General features: G+C 41.4%; 2 protein-coding genes and 1 long non-coding RNA gene across 5 annotated transcripts; 2 read left to right on the forward strand and 1 right to left on the reverse strand.

The window, feature by feature from the left end:
* Positions 1 to 140: 140 nt before the first annotated feature.
* Positions 141 to 4277, reverse strand: rabac1 (Rab acceptor 1 (prenylated)). The gene is made up of 6 exons (XM_018732021.2): positions 4183 to 4277; positions 3557 to 3675; positions 2852 to 3064; positions 1678 to 1775; positions 1134 to 1235; positions 141 to 1042 (listed from the first exon to the last, which is right to left on the reverse strand). Exons 2-6 carry the CDS (start codon positions 3613 to 3615, stop codon positions 954 to 956), a joined length of 561 nt encoding a protein of 186 aa, XP_018587537.1. The 5' UTR covers positions 3616 to 3675; positions 4183 to 4277; the 3' UTR covers positions 141 to 953.
* Positions 4278 to 5559: 1282 nt separating this feature from the next.
* On the forward strand, positions 5560 to 19863 carry dedd1 (death effector domain-containing 1). Of its 3 annotated transcripts, none has more exons than XM_018732018.2 (6): positions 5560 to 5682; positions 6636 to 7158; positions 7872 to 7997; positions 8166 to 8321; positions 18592 to 18976; positions 19722 to 19863. In XM_018732018.2, the coding sequence occupies exons 1-6, from the start codon at positions 5569 to 5571 to the stop codon at positions 19726 to 19728; spliced, it is 1311 nt and encodes a 436-aa protein (XP_018587534.2). In that variant the 5' UTR covers positions 5560 to 5568; the 3' UTR covers positions 19729 to 19863. The 3 variants fall into 3 exon arrangements, with proteins under 3 accessions (XP_018587534.2, XP_018587536.2, XP_018587535.2); XM_018732020.2 differs by lacking the exon at positions 5560 to 5682 and adding an exon at positions 6390 to 6512; XM_018732019.2 differs by lacking the exon at positions 5560 to 5682 and adding an exon at positions 6530 to 6553.
* Positions 9587 to 15716, forward strand: LOC108922115 (uncharacterized). Its single transcript, XR_001965110.2, has 3 exons — positions 9587 to 11159; positions 13587 to 13821; positions 14685 to 15716. It is a non-coding gene; the product is annotated as an uncharacterized LOC108922115 (long non-coding RNA).
* Positions 19864 to 21279: the final 1416 nt, after the last annotated feature.

Consider the following 21279-nt stretch of genomic DNA (forward strand, 5'->3'; position numbering starts at 1 on the left):
GCCACAGTGGAGAATTCTGAGGTTGGCAGAGACTAATAATAAAAAAGGAAAAGAAAATAAACATCCATAGAGTTCTACACAGAGATGATACACACACTGATACATACTAAACTACACAAATAAGCAATATGATTACACTGCAACGTACAGGCAGAATTTTATTGCACTTCCCACCAATAAATAAAAATACAAAGGCATAATAGCTACAGCTCGAAATGCAGCATGAAAAAAACACCATTAAATGAATTTGCAAAATGCTATGCTGAATACATGAAATTGATACAAATATTAAAGGGCTTAACAGTCTATAGAGCCTATATAATGTATCGCAATCAGATACTACTAAAGTCTAGGGTAGACCAAGTATTCATATATAAATCAAGGCTGCCCACATTTTCAAGTGGTCTTACATGGCAACAAGATTAATGTATAAGAGGAAATTAAATACTACAGATACATTTTGACAGTGTTCTTTATTTTGGCTATGGAGTGCGTTGATAAAAAAAACCCCGATTTCTACTGGAGCCGAAGCTTTTTTCCCAAATCTTACCAGTTGAGGGCGATATACACATATACAGTACACTGGAAGGGAATTATGACATTGTGCTGCTAAAGCATCATTAATTGTCCTCCCTGGTGATATTAAAAAGGCCATGTAACATGCAGATGAAATTTTAATCTTTACCTCCTCAGAAGTTCCAACTGGCAGGTAATTAAGAGCATTGATTTTTGTATTCCTATAAAGCCCACCAAAAAACCGTCAATCTGTATCTGCTCTTAGGGACACATGTTAGCCGATACATATCAATACAAGCTGCAAACCGTCTAATTTAAAAGTTTAATTTAGTCAAGGTCTTTGTCAACAAATGTAACTATAGATAAGAATGATACAATTATACTGACATCATAAGCATATGCCAGGATATGAGAAATTAGAGGTGAAAGGTTTGAAGTTAGACTGGTTCCATGATGAGTTCATCCATATCGGCTCCTTCCAGCTCACGAAAGGCTGCATGAGAGCCAATCACAGCAATTGTCGCCCCTGAGTGACAGAAAACAGCGTTGCTAGGAGACTGTGAGAAGTACCTAAAGCTCACCAATTGAAACTTTCCCATCAGAACAGTCAGACTCACCTAGTACCCAGAAGACTGCAGTCCCAGCTCCAGCCAACCAAAATACAGGAAAGCTGATTCCCCCAGCCAGGCCTAACTGGTGTGCCCCCGTTATTTCACGCCCTGAGAAGTCATTTTGTAAAATTAGCAACTATTATACATTGCATTATCATTAATGTCCCACCACACCAGGCTATATTTCATTGCGAGAAGTCTGGAAAGACGAGATTTTCTACATTCCAAACATGTTCATCAGGTTGCTTTATGAGCAATGAGAAGTCATGCAATTTCCTAACATAGTATTCTATACAAGAGGTGTACAACATGACGACAGAAGACCACCCTACTGGATCTGTACATTAGCAAAGGTGTAAGGAAACACTAGTCTATTAAACACTTGAACTCCCCATTACCTCATGAGCATGTTTGTGGCCCTTATTTGTGTGAATAAACTGACTGGCTTTCTGCTCCATGAGCAGTAAATAAAAGAGAATGTATAGGCAGTTCAGTTTTGCCCAATTTCGGGCGTCTCACTCACTAAAGGAACACCATTAACCTCACTCACCAAACACTACCAGCTTGGATTCCAGCGACTTGAGATGAATGATGTAGAAGGCCCCTACAAACACCGCCAGGGCAATCAACAGCATGGGAGAACTGATTCTGAAACAGCAACCAAATTAAATTCTGTTTTACTAAGACAGACAGTAACACAATTCTTACAACAGAATTTTAATGTGCAAGACCACACACACACACACACATTTTCAGAACCGCTTGTCCCATACGGGGTCACGGGGAACCGGAGCCTACCCGGTAACACAGGGCGTAAGGCCGGAGGGGGAGGGGACACACCCAGGACGGGACGCCAGTCCATCGCAAGGCACCCCAAGCGGGACTCGAACCCCAGACCCACCGGAGAGCAGGACTGCGGTCCAACCCACTGCGCCACCGCACCCCCCTGTGCAAGACCATAAAAGTGTAAAACAAAATACAAAATTTCTTACTGTTACTCATTTGTAAACTCAAGTACACAGTGTCTGATATGTAGTTACCCGCAGATATCACTGCATCTATTAGGGTACAATACTGCTAATTCTTATATTTTTATATTATTGTCAACACTGCACCTATAGGCTAACGTGTTCATTTTTCAAGAGCACACACAGGAAAACGTGTAAAAGCTATTATTGAACTCTTAAAATTATAAAAAGTAACAAATAAAGGATAGCCAGCTTGGAGGGGGGGGGGGGAACCCATCCCAGTTCCACCACTGTTAGTTGTCAAAAATGTTGCATTTCAGGATCAGTTTGCCTGCGATTGCCTTTTTTTAACACTTTTTCTTTAATGTATGCCTATATATATATACACACAGTATATACACACACACACACATTTTCAGAACCGCTTGTCCCATACGGGGTCACGGGGAACCGGAGCCTACCCAGTAACACAGGGCGTAAGGCCGGAGGGGGAGGGGACACACCCAGGACGGGACGCCAGTCCATCGCAAGGCACCCCAAGCGGGACTTGAACCCCAGACCCACCGGAGAGCAGGACTGCGGTCCAACCCACTGCGCCACCGCTATACAGTATATACTGTATATATTTTTAAAATCCAGCTTCTCGAAATAACATAAGACACTTTCCTCCTCTACTCTATGGTACCCCTTCCAGCGATCACACACAAAGAGGTGTATGCTACTGATGGGATGGGCAGAAAGCCACAGTGTGCTTACATGCAGTAGAGAATGAGGCCTAGGAAGATGAAGGTGTAGTTGCTGTGGTAGGTGTCCAGATTGCGCACCACTCTCTGGCACAACTCCCCAAAGTTGCGTGGCTTTGAAAACGTGCGTTGGTCAACAAACGCTGACCAGGGCCTCATGGCCAGGCGACGCCGATCAAGCCAGTCCTTAACCATGCCTCCTGAGATCCCCCTTGGCAGCCAGAGCCTTGTAAATAGGACAGAACAACCAGAGGTAGAGGACACACACCACACATTAACTAAACTACAAAGCACACAAGCTATATAATGCACTAAGATGAGTTCTATAATTGATTAAGTATGCATCAGCCAAATAGAGAGTAAAAATATCTATATTCTTTCTGAGGCAGCAAAGCGATCAGGGTTGCCACCTTATCCATGAATCGCTACAGTAAAATTCTGTACCCGTGTTGTGGAAATGAGCGAATCCTGGTAAAGCTGTTTAAGTCTCCTTGGAAAAATGCATCAGTTCAAGAAAAGTAAGAATTATAAGAATGATGATTTGCACTGGTGCTGTCAAGAGATGCAAAGGCATACTCTGACAGCTGTCAAACTCCTCACTGGAGCATCGGTCTCTACCTTATTCTGCACATTTTGCATGGTGGTTTTGGGTGCGACACAGAGGCTGGTTTCTGGAAAAGGGTGTGGAAGTCAGAAGAAACAGGTAAGAAGCACTGACTTGGCAGCTAGACTCCCTCCTCCTGTCTGCTCTCCTGGCTCCACCGTCTTCGGCTCCATGATCTCTGCAACCTGTTGTTACAACAGCTGGCTTCCTCCTCGTCGCACAGTGTACAGCCTCTGCACATCAGTACATTTACATGGAAAGCAAACAACACAGATCACATCGAAAAGAATTAATGAGAAAGCATTATCATACTATTACATTTGTAATAAAACGTCAGTCACGTGGTTCCGAGACGACTCAGTCGGGGTAACATTTACTTAACGTTTCCACAAGCTAACTTTGCTGTTGCGTGACTCAAAATAGCGCGTACTGCTAAAAACTGCTAGCTGATCCCCAGCAGAGGCGACACGACTGATCACCTTGTATCTGCGAGCCATTGTTGTACAACATACAGTAAAAACAGACGCTGGTTTCTGAGAGTCTACGGGGCTCATCCAGCAGCCGTGACGTCAGCGTCTTCAACTCTACCCGCGAGGAAAGACCTTACCGGATGTTTTTCCGCAGACTCACGCGCAACCGGACCGCACATGATATGTTTAAAGAATTCCAAAACTCATATTTCACACTTCAGCTAAGAAATACCGCGGCTAAAACGAGACGAGCCTCGTAACAGTACTTACAATTAGGAACCGTACTCCCCCCACGGTCCGGTTTGCGGGCGGATGTATGATGTGGAGGAGACGAGCTAGAGACGGAAGTAAAGGAGGTTACCGTAAATCCACTAATAGCGTGTCTCAAAAATGCTCAACGGCCTCTCTTCGTCATCTGTCAGCTGTAGTTATACATATCAGGTCATATAGGTTCGTATTAAATATGTGGCTGTTGCTTTTCTGGATGATTTTAAAAATAAAATAACCTGAAGGAGGACAGCTGCAGTGAGATATCGTGGTAATGTAGTGGATAAGTACATCGAGAAACGATGTGCCTGTGCATTTATAGTGTATAACTTGACTGTAGCTTTGTTCAAGTTCCACACCCATGTAGTTTAGTACCTCTGTGCACATAGCAGCGTTATGGAAAGGGGTTCTGTGTTTCCTTTTGCTTTCCTTCTCTCCGCTGTGTTCATATAACTTCCACCCGTGATTACTTTTAGCTGATCCAAAATGTAAATTCTTTTTTTCCCCAACAATGATCACGCATAAAAAAAAAGGCAAAGTTGTGTAATATACCCCCATCTAGTGGTGGTTTGTAACATTTAACATGATTCACGAAGCAATTATCTTGATACTTGTTACTGCAAAGTTACAAGTACAAGTTTAATCAGTAAATAACAAGCATTTTTCATAACCCGTTCCGAAATAAGTAATAATCTAGAAGGCTGTTGGAGCAAAAACCCGTCCTGGGCCCCGTTGGAAGTAATTTTTGCTATTCAGTGAATTTTCACGCCATCTTTTTACAAGTAACTAGTTAAAAAAAGAAACAGTTAGAATATATTTTTCGGAGAGAGTCAAATCTACACTTCCTGTATGCAGAAAACGTAACATTGTCTCCTGACTTCTAAGGTGAGCGAGTGTACAAATATTGCCTAAACAGGCAGACTGCTTGATAAAAACTGAAGTCAAATTGACGCAGACTGGTAATAACACTGCCCGATTTTCTGGTATCAAAAGGAGTTTAAGCCTGTAATTTAGTACAGGTAAATGTCACAATTAAAAGTGGAAAGACTGATTGTATTATTCAAAACTGTTACGTATTATATAAGTTAAAAGACCTGTGTGTAATGCAAAAAAATAATACTATTGAGTGGGGTGAGACATTCGCCCTGCTTGTAAATGTGGCATTGAGATATTCATATTAGATTTTAAGTATTTGATTGATTTTGTATGATCTTTCTATTAAAAGTATGTTTCTCAGTAATAAACAAGTTGCAGCCATGACGACGCAAAATACACCTCTTATCAGTGTTTAGTAAGACGCTTCCATGTATAACAGTATGGACTGAAAACATAAACGATCTCTCCAATATGGCCGCCGTCACTACGGCGGACGTCGGGAGCTGGTGGAAAATGCAGCTTCCTGATTGGTGGGTTGCTGCCGCTGTCGCGAGCCCTGCGTCGCTCGCAGTGATCGAGGATTTACACCGCAGAGCTTTCGCTAGACTGCAGGCTTGCGCTGACAAGGTGGGTACAATCGTGTTATAACATTCAGATATAAACGAAACAATTCCGTGAAACTACGCAGTTCTAGTGTTTATTATGTAGGTTTTTTTGTCTTGACAATTTGGCCAATTTTTACCAACCAAGTTGTGTTATTTACTAACATGATGATCATGTTTGTACCCGAGAGAGTCAACAACAGACCCTTCCTACCTTCGTACTTCAAAATATTTTCAGAATTTAGACATGGTGTATTTTCATTGGTATCTATTATGTTGTTACACAAAACTTAACGTTAAAACTGTTAGTGTATTTTATTAAAGGTGAACTCCGCGAAAGGTGATCATTACAAAACAAAGGACGCATTTATCATGTAGTTAATTAGTCGAGATAATATAATAAGATGGTCGGTATAACTGTTCTGAACTGCGGGTGAATTCGAGGTGTTTTCCGTACATTTTAATAAAATGTCTAGCTACCCGTTTCAGCAGACTGGGCGAAACGCAGTATGTTCGAGAACATGCCATGGGCGTACAGCGACTGAGTCTGAACCTACTGGAAACCACCGACTCGAAACTGTGGTATATACACAAATATCGAATAGGTATGCCATCAAAGACACAAAATCAGACATAGCGACCGAGTGACTACTTTGTTTAAAAAAATAATAATTACATTAAACATTGTAGGGAAGCGGTTGATAAGCGGCTAGTTGATTGGTCGCTTTTAGCCTCTGACGTTGAGGGCAACACGAGGTAAAACGTGTTGTTACGCAAGCGCTGCACGTGATGTTTGCGGACGCGCGGCCCCTTAGCTTTACTTGCACCCGTTGAAGATTGTGGACGCAACTGAATGTAAATACTTGAAAAGTGAAAGGCCTTGTCACTGTCCTTATGTGAGCAGTAGTTTAAAGCAGCGCGTATGGTATTCAGTGGTTAATTTGCGGTACGCTAATGTGTATTTTTTTGGTCGTTTAGAAGCACCTAAGTTTGTGGAGACTCGACAGTGACGCGATGATGGCAGCGACGCGCAGGGAGAGGCTCTCTTTGTACTGGGAGGAGACCGAGTGCCTCACCTATTACGGGATGTTGTCCCTTCACGAGATCTTCGAAGTCGTCGGTTCTCAGCTGACGGAGACCGACGTGGAGGTTTTGTCCTTCCTCTTGGACGAGTCGTACAGCGGGAGGCACCCACTGGACCCAGCGGGCTGGACCCCCGATACGTACGACGAGAACCCCGCCGGTGCGGGAGAAGCCTCGGGCTCAGATACTACTACTAGCCCGCGCCTCCTGGAGGCCTGGCGGCGGATCGGGCCGAGCGGGTCGCCGTCGTGTCCCGTAGCCGCGCGATATAGGCCGAAGAGTGGCGTGGAATTGCTGCTTGAGCTGGAGCGGCGCGGTCATGTGAGCGAGGGCCGCCTGGAGCCGCTACTGCAGCTGCTGCGCGTACTCACGCGCCACGACCTGCTGCCATTCGTGTCCCGTAAAAAGAGGAGGACAGGTGAGTGACAGTCATGTTGATCACGTGATCGGATCCCTCCCTCTTCTGAGAGACTAAACCAGCTCAAGGCAGCTGCTCTTGCCCATCCATCCTAATATTTGTTCTTAAATCGTAGAGCTACCATAACAAACCACAATGATCTGAAGTGTCATTGCTGCAAGGTGTGGGTTCGAATCTGGCTCACTCTTTGCATATTCCACCCGTGTTCACGTGGGCTTTCCTCTGGGTCTTCCCATTTCCAGCCATGGTCCGAAGATGTTTCGGTGAATTGGAAAATCGGATCTGTTTTTGTGCACGTGTTACATCAGTCAGCTGTAGAATCGGTTGAACGTTTGTAGAGTTTTAATGCTATATTTCCTTGTAGGTTGCACTGGGCAGAGGAGACGGTTTAATACTTAATTACTTTTCTGCAAAATGATGTCTGCTAAATTACTTAATGTGAATGGAAATGTACTACAGTGCCTGAAATTTCCACAACACAGTTAATATGAAGACATCTGTAAGTTATAAAGTGCTTATTTGATTCAGTTGTGTACGTAATTGTCCAGCCCTATCAAAACTTTAATAACAATCCACATGATTTTTTTCTGTTCTCAATTCATGTGGACATGACAATATTTAACTATAAAATGTAAGTACAATATGAGAAAGATGAATAGTATGGAAATACATTTTTAATATGGTATTAGAGTTAATGCTTGTAACTTCCTCAGTATCTCCAGAACGTCCGAATGTGGAGTACTTTGAAGATAGAAGAGAAGTTAGTGCTGTTGGGATTTCTGACAGCAGTGGACAAACAAACTCTCCTCAGGACTGCTTACAACAGCCATGGAGGGCAGGTTAGTTAACTGAGGATGCTTTATTTAGGGTTGGGGGAATCAAGTGGATTTAGAAATTTGTCTCTTTCTGTAAATGCAGGGTTCTTCATTATAGTTCACCCTGGTATTGGGGATCTAATTCTGATTCCTTTGACAGCCTGGCTACTCTGATTATTTTGTGCTTCCCAGGTGTCACTCCATCTAGGAAGAAAGCTCCCTCTGCTCGCCGGAAGCGTGGCCGTGGCTGCCGCCATGCCAGGACGAGGACTGTGGAGATGACAGAACCATCTGTGCAATCACCTGTATCTTCACAGCCTCAACCAGTCCCGGAGAAGATCACCTGTGGTAAGAACACAGTGCTCTTGTTCTTCCCCTATTGCCTGTCTCTGAGTGCAAATGGGCTTCTCTTTGCATTCGTGACTTCTGTCTCTCTCACCTCTTTATCTGCCTACCCATGCCGTGAATCATTGTAAGCACCGTCACCCACACAACAGACCATTGGAGTTTAGATTTTTTGCTCTGCTGAATCACTCCGCTTTCCAACTCCTCTGCCAAGGCCTTTGGATGTGAATAAAAAGAAACCACTTTTACCATAGCATACGCCTCAGTATCTTTCAGCCGTTAAACCTTAGCATACTTTCACAAATATTGTTTTTATTTTGTTCCATTGTTGTCATGGTACTCATTACAATGAATGTGGTGGTTTGGGAAGGAGTTTCTGTCGCATTCTTTACTACTTTATACCAAAAACAAGCTCCTTGGTACAAAGCACCATGTTTGCATCAGGTTTCTTGAAATAATTTTTTCAGATCCCACCCTTATTTCAGGCTGGCTTTGTTTTACAGCACAATCTTAATATGCAGTGAGCTCTCAATGAAAATGTGTGTGAAGTTAGTTTTATTGGTGGTCAAAAATTATGAAGTACCTTTTAAAATGTGTTAATTTGGTACGAAAAGACAACATGTTCATGGATCAGTGTGCCTGTACATCGTTAAAAACAGCAGGTTTGTTGGTGCTTGTTCTTTGCACTAATGACCTGTTATTGTACAAGTTGATTCCAGTAGTAATATTTGCTCTCCTTGTATGAACTCTGATCATCAAAATGGCTCACTCTTGCTACAAGAAAACACAATTCTGTATTATGTTGAATTTAATTATGTTTAGTTTAAGGGAGCAGCGTTCCAGGCTGCACTATTCCTTCAGTCAGTCCTTCCTGCTCATTTTCATTAAGAACTGTAACACTGGACACAACAAATATGACGTCTTGACACGCGAGACATATTTAACACAAAAACTTCACTGGGTCCTGCAGACAGATGTATCATGACCTTTAACCAAACAGCAACCGTTATGCTTGCACTTTCCCCTGTTAAAGGGGTTAGTTTCTCAGTGTTTTGTTGCCAAGGAACTCCAGTTTTAGCATATGGTTAGTCATTCTTCACCGAAATACTTTAATGAGAGCAAGTGTGTCAACTGCAGCTTTTTCTTTGGTGTCCAGTAGAGTCAATCTCTTGGAGGTGATTGCTGAGATCATAGAAATCCTTCAGCTTGACTATCGACTTGACTAATACTATGGATGATTTTTAGACTTTACAAGAAGTACGCAAGAAGTAAGCAAGGAATAATGACATTTATGTCATAGCAGCGTGAATCAACCAACATTTCTCACCTTCTGCAACAGGCCCCTGGTGTAACCCATAACTGTTACAGATAAGGCTTTCCACATTATGCAATATTCATATTTTTTTTTGTTTTCCTTTTCCAGAGCAATGATGTTAAAATTAGGTTTTTGTTCCAAACCCTAGGTTTGAGGGATATTATAATTTTCTCTGCAGGCAACATTCATAAATTATTAATAGCACCAATATCTATGCATGTGGGTCTGGCTCAGTCTTTAATGTTCTTTGCAACTTAAGTATGCCCAAAGCAGATACTACGTCTTGTACTCTAATGGATGTACTAAATGAGTCTGCACGAAGAAATGCACTTTGAAAGCCCCGTGCAGCTTTCACTATGTGAAACAACTGCTTTGCTGAAGGGAGTCCTGCCCTCCCTCTGTCCACCAAAGCCTCTCCATTAAAAGTCCATCTGTGTCCCTCATGTTGCATTGATTGTGATTATGACCGGAGAGAGAGAGAGACCTCCAGACCTGCCCTGAGAGAAAGTCAAGAGTCCATCAATACATACGGACTCTTAGGAATACTTGATTGATGGTACTACTGGAGCGATTAGTTAATATTAAAAAAAAAAGTAAAAATAAAAATTCTGTGTCTGGGCATGCTATAATACCTGTTCCTTCAGACCACTTGGGTGCTGTATATTAAGATGTGTTTGCTGAATTTAGACCAGGCGTAAAGAGCACAGGGATCTTGTCAGTAGTGGGCCTTTTTCATGTTGGACCTGTGATCACGGGTCTCTTTCTTTCTCTGTGTTTGTTTTGTGTCTGTATTGCCTGTGCTTTATCTCGTCCCTTGTCATTGTAGTGCAATGGCAATGACTGAGCAAGTTCTGCTCTCTATCCCTTTCTATTTTCCTCAGTTTCTGTCTTTCCTCAGTCACTATACAACTGTTTAGACAAACAAAGCATGATTGTGCATATGTTCTGTCATGTCTAAATTTTGAACCAGAACTGGTCAACTCCAGCTAAAGATGTGGAATCGCAAGACAAGTGAGTCTGAACCCTGACCTCGTTTTTAAATCTCATCAAAAATGAACTCAGCCCTTGTTTCACTAACAGTCAAATGTTATAGCAAACTGAGACTATATCTCCAGCTGCTTTCAATCACCAAGAGTCTATTTTGATCCAGTCCTTAAGAGAACTTGTTAGAGACCTTTTTGTTTGGTCACATCCTTTCTGAAGCGTATACCTGCTGGTAGCAATACAGCACAGATCCTGCCTTCTCAAGAGGGTGCTCTCTAGGTTTAATGCAGCAGACCTTTTTTTTTTTTTTTCTTTTGCTTTCCTTCTTCAGTGTATCTAACCAGAAGTGCCCTGCAGTGTTGTGACTTGTCCAATGAAAATGTGCTCTCTTGACTCCACATTTGATTCCACCAGGTTGACTGAGGATTGAGACTCAGATCGGGTAGGAAACAGAGAGAAAGACTGCAGTGAGTCAGTCCCGTGTCTCTGTCCTTTTGGTCAGCGTGTGCTCACTCGTGCTCTCTGTCGGCCTGATGCACAAGGTAAAGAAGCCCCTCATTGTGCGGGGGCCACCACAATGCTCTGTGTTCAATGCCTGTGCTCCAACAAGTCCCCAACCTTTGCTCTTCACTTGTGCTCGAGTGTTCTCAGTGGTGTCCCTTTCTGGATAAAAGTGATCTGCAGAGAGCCCAAACTAATCATTCTGACACTTTCTCTCAGCTGTGGGCCTCTGTTTCACAGAACTGGTCAGAGCCCACTACAGTTCAGTCCTTCCAGATCTATTCTAGGAATGTGCTCACAGCAGAACATGTAAGAAGTCTAGTTGAAACAGTGAGCCAGAACCATTCTGGACATACTCCTGGCTCAATTTTCATTCTTTGCCGACACTGGTCGTTGAATTATGGACAGTATACCTTTCTTGTTGATCCAAGTGGTTCTGGTGCTGTTCCAAAACAACCCGTACATTTTGACATAACTTGAGTGAATCAAATGTCCCAGGTTTTAAAAAAAAATCCCTGCAATCTCATCAAAACTGGTCTTAGAAATCTGTTCATACATGGAACTCAGTGTGCTGTCAGGTCTTACCTTTTGAAATGACTTAAATGTTTCTCATGGTGTATTTCAACTTCTCTGGAACCTTTGCTTGAACTGTTCTGAGGAAAACATGTTATGTAAACCTGGACTTGTTTATGTGAAATTGGGGAGTAGCACAGATGAATTACATGCTTTGGTTTAGTTAAATACTGCATTTAGAAATCTGTCAGCTTTGGAATTACTAGCTGGCTTCATGTCAAACCTGAGCATTCAGAAAAATACTAAAAAGTTCAACATCCTCTCAGATAAATTGACTTAGAAGTCTGTTGAAAAGTACTGGGTATTTAGTCATTATTCCCAGAGATGTACATTTTTCTCTCATTTCTTTAAAGAAAAGTCTTGGATAAAATTTAACTGCCATTTCAGTCTTTTTCTGATCATATTGAAAAAGAGAACCTTTAATCAAAAATGTCTTAAACAGCAAGCAGTAAAAGGGCCATTTTTCCTTAGATTGATATTTTCAAAGTCTACTTGTGGTTATTCTAAACCTGGTTTTGTATGCTGGTTTATGCTCCAGTCTACATTTTTACGTGTTATGTTTGAATAAGCTAATTATCAGCAGAATTGTTTAATGACATTAATGTATTTGTGTCTTTAAGTTGTCATTTAGAGAGAAACCATGTAAAGATATTTAATTTATGCAAATCTGTTCCTGGACTCACTTGAAAAATTTAATTTTTCTGAAACCAAGTAGACAAACTGTATGGCTCTCAAATTTCTAGTACAAGATGAAGACACACAAATTGGCATTATGTTGCCGCATACCTAGGAAAACTAATCCATTGTAGTGAGTAATTAAAATATGCAGTAAGGGATTTTAATTACATAATTGCACACTTTCAGTATAACTCTGTTTTCTATCTTGACAAAATATAAAAGTTCACCAGCAAGCAGGCTCAGCTGCCTCAAGACCAAGACTTAAACCGCTAGTCTTGACAGTTTACTTAATGTCCTTTCACACATTGCGGTCTGTTAGGAACTGGCCTGTTTCTTCTCAAGTGTGAGGAAATAAGTCAAATTAGCTGTTATTTCTGCACAAAAAATAGGCAGTGAAATTTGAGTGTTCACTGAGTGTTAAGCCTTCATTCTGAGCTCTCCTTTAGGGGTCAGTGAGTTGAGGGGAGATAGACTGGAGCAGTCAAAACATTTCAGAATGTAGGTTTTGTAACCTGGCCTCTTTACTGTTTGTAGCGCAAAATTCAAAAGACTTCTGGGTCATTACATTCTAAATTCATTTGTCTTTTGTCATGATACTGTTTTCTTGAAACCTGGTGCATATTTGTTTCATATAAATTTTTGGTCTTAACTCGCATGCCTTTACATGCTTGTCACAGGTTTAGAATTATCTGTGCTTGATTCAGTACAGATATTAAACATAATTAAATGTTTTAAATATTTACATTTTTTATGTATTTATTTAGAACAAATTGTGTAGTATGACAAGTATTGTTTTCATGGTGATTCATACTTGCATCGGGATACCTTTGAGCCCCCATGACAAAAAATGTGGTAGTATGTCCTTAAGGGGTGCACCCCTTCACGTTTCTGAATATCTGAAAAATGTAAGTTTAAAAAAGCATTTAATTTGTTCTTTTTAGTCAGATTTCTAGCAATTTCAGTATTTGTGATTCCTCTTCATTGGTTGCCTTAATGGAAAAATAGCCATGCACCAGTTTTTAAGGAAATCGGTTCCTCGAAAGTCCGTCATTCCGAAAGTCATTGATTTAACAGAGCTTGAGCTCTGGAAGTGAACGCAAAAGGACAACAGTGAAGATGTGTCTGTGCCTTGCCTGCTTGTGCTTGAAAAACCGCCATTGGAATGAAACCGAACCCAACTCCTTGTCTCTTTTTCTCTCCTTTCTCTGTGTTCGCAGTTCAAAACAGACTGACTCGTGTCAGGGAAACACAAGTTGGTCATCCTCACAGGCACAATGAGAGGGAGAGAATGAACAAAATAATTGAACAGACAAACAAAAAATGGGGAGAGGGGCAAACAGACAATGTGTTCTTGTCTGTCTGTCTCCCTCCCTTCTCTCTCTCGTTCTGTCGCTCTGCAGAAAAGTGGATCAATAGTCGGAGCTCTCCTCATCAAGTGGCGCCTCATATACGGTACTTTCGCTGGAATTTTGTTGAACGAAATGGAAAAAATCAAACTGGGTCTTGTTTTTGAAGGAAATAAGAGCTGTTCCTTTTTCCTAGGCTGATCAATTGGTCTAGTGGTCCTAGTCTGACAAAACTGTGTCACATAATATGACCTTGGGTCCCTGTTATCTGAAAGTATACTAGGATAATGCAGGGTTCGACATGGTCCTTGTGACACACTGCAGTACCGGGGCACTGAACCTCTACGTACAAGACGTAGTAATGTCTGTGTTTGTATTAATGGGTGCCTCCGGCTTCAACAAATATCTTGACGTTTACCAATTATTGAGAGCTGTGTGCAATGCATATCGTACTGTAACGTGGATTTCCATGAGTGTCAAAACCTTCTCCCAAAGCTGTTAACTGCTCATGCCATACCCGGACTTATTTGCTCATAGCTATCAGGTCATGTACAAGTTCAAAATGTGTTTTGATTTCCATTTTGTATTTTTAAGAATATAGCTTTAGCCACATGTGGCTCAAGTCACTAATGTGACTGGGAATATCAGAGAAAGCACAAGGCATTATGTCTTCAGTTTTGATAACCATTTAAGAGCTTAAATTACTTGTGATAACTTAAAGTTGAAGAACTGCTTTGTGATGTAGTGAAACTACTGTAACAACCACTTAATTTTTAAATACCTTCAGTGTTCAAAACCTATTGAATAGACTATCAGTACTGGTCTATGATTCTCCTGTGACCTGGCTATATTAAAAAGCATGAAAGCTAAATTTAGATTCTTTCATGGTGATAGTTTTGAAGCAAATGATTTGTCATTGAACCATTCCTTCAAACAGCAAAATTCGCATTTTTTTTATTTCTGCTCTAGACCCAGCTTAACATGCCATGGCCATTAAGGGGCAACAAAGAAAACCGAAAGGAATCTGCTCTTCTCTCCCATTTTGGAAATGGAATGGTGTGATTTTGTGCATTTCATACCTCTTTGAGAATGTTAAATTATTAAAAAAAAAGAAAAAAAAATGTCAGAGAGCAACCAGAAGTTTGAACATCAACATTGTGGTTTTGTGGAGTCTTTATTTGTTGGGGGGGGGAAAGTTCTGAAAACCTTCTCTTGCGTCCATTTTCTGTGTGCAAGCTAACAATTGACCTTTATCGGAAATTACTACTTGGAAGATTATTTTGAACACCCCCTTTACTAAAAGCAGTTAAGGGGAAAAAGTCAAGGCAAAAAGGCTTTTACACTTACCTAGACAACTGGAAATATTTTTTTATAAGACCTTCCCTGTCTTTTTTTATACATTTGAAATCCTGGTGGATGGGAGTGATTATGGGCTTTTTACACTAACGGGGGGGAGTGAGAAACCACTCAAGCCTCTGTAAATGGGGTGAAATCAGTAGATCATTTATAGAGCCTCATGTTTCTGGGCAGGAAATCACACATGCAACCAACTTAGCATACATGTTCTACGTTGTCAATTTAATGCTTAAATAATTGGAAATGTGTAGCCACAAATTTCTACATATGTTTTTTTCTTTAAAATGAGCTGCATTCAGAGCTTCTAGTGCTCAGTGTAATTTCATTTTATTATTTTCTGTTTTGTTCCTCCCCAAAAAGATAAAACTTGACAACTGGTGATCATCCATCAACATAATCTGCATGGTATGGAACCTCTCTCCTACATATCCCACTGTTGTTATTCAGTGCTGCTGTCCAGGACTTTGACCTTGATATCTCCTGAGCTTATCATTGTTGAAGAGCATTTGTTGGAAGCCTTGTGGAACCCAGTTCACAGTGAAAGCAACATGGACAAGCAATGTGTACTTGAGGGTCATGAATGTGTTTTTTGGCTCCAGAGGTTTAGATGAACTAGTCATGTTTCTCTGGGCCAAGAGCTGCAAACAGACATGAAAACAGGGCAAACAGGAGGGCCTATTCACAGTCCCTGCTCATGGCCTCAAGAAGCAAGTAAGACATGATTTGAATGTCAAAAGTGTTTTTTTTTTTTTTTTTTTTTTTTTTTTTCCCCCCCCCTCCCCCCCCTTAAAAAAAAAAGAAAAGAAAAAAGGTCTTTGGTTTGAAACTCCCAAGTCAGAGGAGTAGCAGTGAGTGCTACTGTTTAGATTTCACTCATTTACAAATGTTAAGGAGTGAAAATTGAATAATAAATGTAACATTTACATTTCCACAGTTACAATGTTGCTGATATGGCTCCCAGTTAAAACAGACCCATTTCACCAAAAGGGGAAGTTAACAGTGGTGTGTAACAATTCTTCCTGGGTATTAATGAAAGAATCTGCTGATCAAATAGCAAGCCCCTGGAAAGAATTGTTCAGTAGACTGAAATAATGGCTTGGTTGTGTTACAAACTGGTTTAACTTGCTTGCTTTGCAGTCTTCCATGAGTTTACTGTGTTTACTGATTTAAATTTTACTTTTCAGTCCTTGTTTATGTATCTTCAGTTTTTATTAGAATTCGTTTTATTTATGACAGTGCTCACTGTGGCTTGTTTCATTTTCTTCAATACATTCTGATTAACATTTTTCCTTTAATTTCATAGGTACAGTTCAACCTTTTTCACATCTAGAAATCAAGCGCCTCTGTGTTTGTCGGTACCTCACAATATTATTTATATCTGTTACTTAGAAAAAAGATAGTATGAGTTGTACACCTCCACTACACATAGAAACCCCACAAACCGAAGCCATATTATATACCGTACAGACAACTCGATGCTTCTCACGGTTACAAACTTCATAATAATTCAAGGCATGATTTTTTTTCTGTCCAGAGTTATTTTTGGTTCTGTAGCTAGTGTAGTACTTTCTGCCATTTTAAAATTCCCAAAGTAATCCTGTCAGTGGGCAGTGAAGGCTGACCCAAAGCAATATTGTGTATATTGTATGCATTGTATCAGGAACATTTATTCCCATCGCATTAACTACACGTAATTTTCCAACAGTGACTTTTTCCTGCTGGTGTCATTACATTCCTTTGACGTCAACCACAAGTGAACTCTTCTACAGGAATAGCTACCATTTAATTTGCTTTTTCTCTGAGGTATCAGCATACACCCGGGTGTAGTAAAGAGCTCAGCTGGGGAAAAGGGTGAACTATTCCTTTAAACTCAAAATGTCCCGAGGTTTATTTATAAAAAGGTATTTTTGTGTTGTTCTTAAATTTTATTTCATTGTTTTATTGTTTTTGCAATTGATTGAAACTTGCTGTACGCAGCAACTTCACCGGTCTGTCAATTGTTGGCCAACTGTGTTTCGAATAAAACTATTTCAGCACTCCCCTTTGGCTGTCAAAATGCTCAAGTCGGATTTCCTATTATAGTTGAGTATTTATGGAATGCTGATTCGGGGCCCCCAGGCCTTGTTTTCAAACCCCCCGATGATTATTTACTTCCGACCTGTCTCCACTCTCTGCTTCTCAGTCTCCTACCTGCCACGCTACTACTCTCTCCCTCTCTTGAACCCCCCACCTATCTGTTTTTTTAACTCCCCTGCGCACGCCCCTGTGCCATGTAGGGGAAGTCTATGTTTCAGTGAAGTCTGAAGAGAGACCGTCCATCCTGAGGTAATGACAAGATGAACGCTGCTGTCCTCTGTCCAGTATGTATCCTCCAAAATTGTCAACTGTCACTTGTGCATGGAAGAGATACTGTTGAGAAATTTCGTATACCACCAGTGGAACCTTCTCACTGGAGAAAACCATTCTTTCATAGTTGGCAATTCACATGTAACGATCTTTGCTCTGGATTTCTTCTAACTGGAAGGTTACTGGAGTGCCTGATGGGTAATCCCCTGTAAAGACAGAACGTCTGAGCACAGCCTTCTATTATTTTCTCTACCCAATTCCAGTCTAATTTCTGTCGGCTCACACCCACGTTTGTTGTGACCCAGCCACGATAGGAGCTTTTTTATTTTCCTGTACACAGAACCCCACTGTCGAAATAGGTAAACATGGATTCTAGAGTCAATTGTCCACAGTAACCCAAAATCACTGATGTGCTTTCCGTCAAAAGAGGGAGCTGATGCGCTTTTAATGGTTATACAAATAGTATATTGAAAATGAGCTGCTAACCGGGCTGTTAGGGCAGTTCACTATTTGCTGTGGCCGTTCATGTTTGCACTTACTTTTACGAACAAATGAGAACAACGTAAGAGCCATCAAGAGACTGATTTCAAGTAGTTTGCTGGTAGGGAATCTAAGGAAGAGAAACTTTTGAGTGTTGCTGTCATTTACTCTTTAAAGTTGTGGGACTTGTGATGAGGTTGTGACTTTGCCAGTGACTGTAACGTGGCCCCTTTATTGCAGAGGGTGGTCAGCCCCTATATGAGCTCTCCCTACTGCTATGCAAGTGCCTGTCCTCTGGTTTTATGTCCACCTCAGTTCCTTTTCTACCGCTACAGATTTCCCTTGAGCTGCCCTACTGTGTCATTTTTCTCATTTGTCCCCCAAGCCTCTAATGTAACTAAACTAATGAAAATCTCATGTTAGTGTACAACAGGTCAGTCTTGATTTTTTTTTTTTTTCCTCCCCCCTTCCCGTCCTCCCTCCTGCATCCTTTCCCTCTTGTTACTTTCCGTACTTTCCTTAACATTCGATCAAATGGGTCTTCCTGGCTTCTTTTTCCATTTGCTTATTTTCTGTGATGCCTGTTATTTGTCTTCTGCCTTTCATGGTATTACCAAACATTAACCCTTTTTTTGACCTTTTCCCTCCTCCCTCAATTTTTCTGTCCCCCTCCTACTCCTCTCTACCCAAACAGATATCCGGCTGCGTGTGCGAGCAGAGTACTCGGAGCATGAGTCTGCACTGCGAGGGGGCGTGTCCTCGGATAAGCAGCATCCACTTGAACGCCAATTTGAGCTGTTCAGCCGGGCCAGTTCAGTGCTCCGGTCTCGTGACCTGGGATCCATCATCTGCGACATCAAATTCTCGGAGCTGGGTAACTTGGACGCTTTCTGGGCCGACTACCTGAGCGGTGCACTCTTGGAGGCACTCAAGGGAGTCTTCATCACTGACTCTCTTAAGAGAGCAGCAGGCACCGAAGGTGTTCGTTTACTAGTTAGCGTGGACCAGGATGACTATGAAGAAGGCCGCAGGCTCCTATTGGAAAGCCATGAGAGACCAGGTTATTGGAATGGAATCAGGTGAGTAGTAGCTGAATCTCAAGTGGGCCCTGTAATATGTCATGCTAGGAACTGGGGATGGTTAATTTGATATAGCTGTTAAGTATCAACCAGGTTAGTGGTGTATTTGTTGGAGATGCTAACTTAATGAAGATGAGAGTAGGCAGTATGTTTTTTCTCTATTAACAAACATTGTTTTTTTTTTTCAGTGTAGCTTTTGTATTATGTTCTAAATACTATACATTTAGGTAGGCATACGTTGTATAGAAAAATAAGATTTTGTCAGCCATTCCGAGGTGTTAATGCTTTCTACTAGAAATACAGGCTTCAGAACCAGGAGCTGTGACTGCTTCCACTTTCCCATTGGGCCTTTCAGAGCTTTTATCTCCCTCCCATGTTTTTCCACACAACATGTTGTAGCGTTTGGAACTAAAATGTCATTAATGGTCACTGTCAAAGCTGAGTGGATTCTACTGTTAAATCTAGATCAGCGGTAGGAACATTGTTACCATGGGCTGCAGTCCTGCACATTTCAGCATCACCTAGTGGTTCATATGTACCCAGAATTGAATGACACATTGCCCAAGCTAGTTAAATCTGGTTAAATTAAAGTGTAGACAGCATCATCTTAAGGGTTTTTCTTTTTGTCTCCATCTGTTCTGCAGTACAGCAGCACATATACAGCCTTTTAAAATGAGTGCCAGTGTGCAGTTTTTCTCTCCCCTTCCACTACTATATTTTCATGATTCTTGTATCTCTTGAACAGGTCATGATGAACCAGTGGTCACTGGAGATGGAAGGATATGGAGAAAGGAAAAAAAGCCCACCGTGATTCCTGCTGCCTCTTGATGCTGCAATTTGTCCATTCTGAAAGTGTGACCTCTCAAGGCCGGCAGTGTTGGAGCAAAGAAACACCAAGCAGAAACTGTTTACTAAACCCATGGAATGGGAAAATGCTCAGTCCTTTCAGGGGGAACTTCCCATGCCAGTCACACTGAGCTCCACTGCAATGTGGCTCAGTGAGAACCCAGCCTTCTGTTTCCCACTGGAGTCGGCCTTACACACTGCCAAGTGTTCCCATGATGCTCTGATACAGAGATGGTGAATGTGGAGTTGTATCTACATGTATGGGTGTATGTATGAATGTTTTGAAATAGTCTGTGCTTTGATGTAAGCCACTATGGGCTAATATGGAATTGCACAACTTCAGAAAATTTGTTTCCCCATTATGGGTTTGAAAGAGCTTCAGAGAAGAGTTTATTGAAGGATGGGGCTTTTCGTAAACAACTGTAAATGCCAGAGATGCAGAGGAGGAAAAGAGAAGGTGAGGGAGTGGATGGTATTTAAAGTCTGAACATTAGAAAGTAAAAGATGAGAGGAAAATGTCTGCTTTACAGTCCCTGAAAGCTCTGTCCCAGCTGATGATGGAATCAGTTTCCTGAACTTTACTTCCTTTATTTAAAGGGAGTACTCTCACTTTGTGGTGCTCACAGTGGGCAAGCCAGTAACCAGGTGTGCAGAGGGTAGCATTCCAGCGGAGGCTGTCCAGTTTAAACCAGGTGCCATCGTCAGCCGGCGCTCTTTTGATGGCTGCGTGAGCGCAGATGGGGATGGCGGGCCAGGTAATGTGCCAATGTTGGAGATTACATGAACAAAGAACACATTGGTACCCTGGACTGCAGCCGCCATGGACCAGAAAGCACTGCTCTGGAGCTAATACCGGGACTTTACTCGCTGTATTGGATCAATATTGTCTTCCTGAGTCCTCTCATACAAGGGTGATCTTAGGAACTGGTTGCCATTATCATCTAGACTAGAGCACCCTGTTAGCTGGGACCAGGGAATTGTGGTATACAGGAGAAATGTATGTATATACTATGTGTAAATATATCTGATATCTTTGTCAGCTATAGTTTAGAGAGACAAAACCAATGTTAGATTAAGTACGGGTGTGCTTTTGTTTGAAAACCAGCAGTTTTAGGCATGGTAGCAGTTATTAGTATTTGTTTCCCTTTTTCCTTTTAGAAAACCTTAATTTAATGTATTACTGGAAAATTAAAATTTCTAAATAAAATAAATTGAGAAAGAAGTTTGTTCATGTTGGTGTATTTTATGTGTTTTTGCTCAATAGGTTTCAGTTTAATGTGGGTTACTCAATGTGTACCAAAGCAACACATCACTGGACTTCATTGGGGGAAATTGCTAAAATGTGCTGGTAGCATAGCAGAGTTCCTGCATTTGAACCCAGAGGTTGCAGGTTTGAATCCCATGTTTACATTACTTTATTTAGCAGATGCTTTTCTCAGAGCAACTTCCAATGAACT

This window comes from Scleropages formosus, chromosome 18 (assembly GCF_900964775.1).
Source record: "Scleropages formosus chromosome 18, fSclFor1.1, whole genome shotgun sequence".
NCBI classification, from domain to species: Eukaryota; Metazoa; Chordata; class Actinopteri; order Osteoglossiformes; family Osteoglossidae; genus Scleropages; species Scleropages formosus.

What these genes read in the sequence shown, in the direction of transcription:
- rabac1 (XM_018732021.2), bottom strand. Translation starts at nt 3,615, where the DNA reads ATGGAGCCGAAGACGGTGGAGCCAGGAGAGCAGACAGGAGGAGGGAGT. An exon ending in GGAGGGAGTCTAGCTGCCAA is followed by an intron (nt 3,065 to 3,556) that starts GTCAGTGCTTCT and finishes CCTATTTACAAG; the next exon opens with GCTCTGGCTGCCAAGGGGGA. An exon ending in TGCAGTCTTCTGGGTACTAG is followed by an intron (nt 1,043 to 1,133) that starts GTGAGTCTGACT and finishes TCTGTCACTCAG; the next exon opens with GGGCGACAATTGCTGTGATT.
- dedd1 (XM_018732018.2), top strand. Translation starts at nt 5,569, where the DNA reads ATGCAGCTTCCTGATTGGTGGGTTGCTGCCGCTGTCGCGAGCCCTGCG. An exon ending in CCGTAAAAAGAGGAGGACAG is followed by an intron (nt 7,159 to 7,871) that starts GTGAGTGACAGT and finishes TAACTTCCTCAG; the next exon opens with TATCTCCAGAACGTCCGAAT. An exon ending in ACAACAGCCATGGAGGGCAG is followed by an intron (nt 7,998 to 8,165) that starts GTTAGTTAACTG and finishes TGTGCTTCCCAG; the next exon opens with GTGTCACTCCATCTAGGAAG.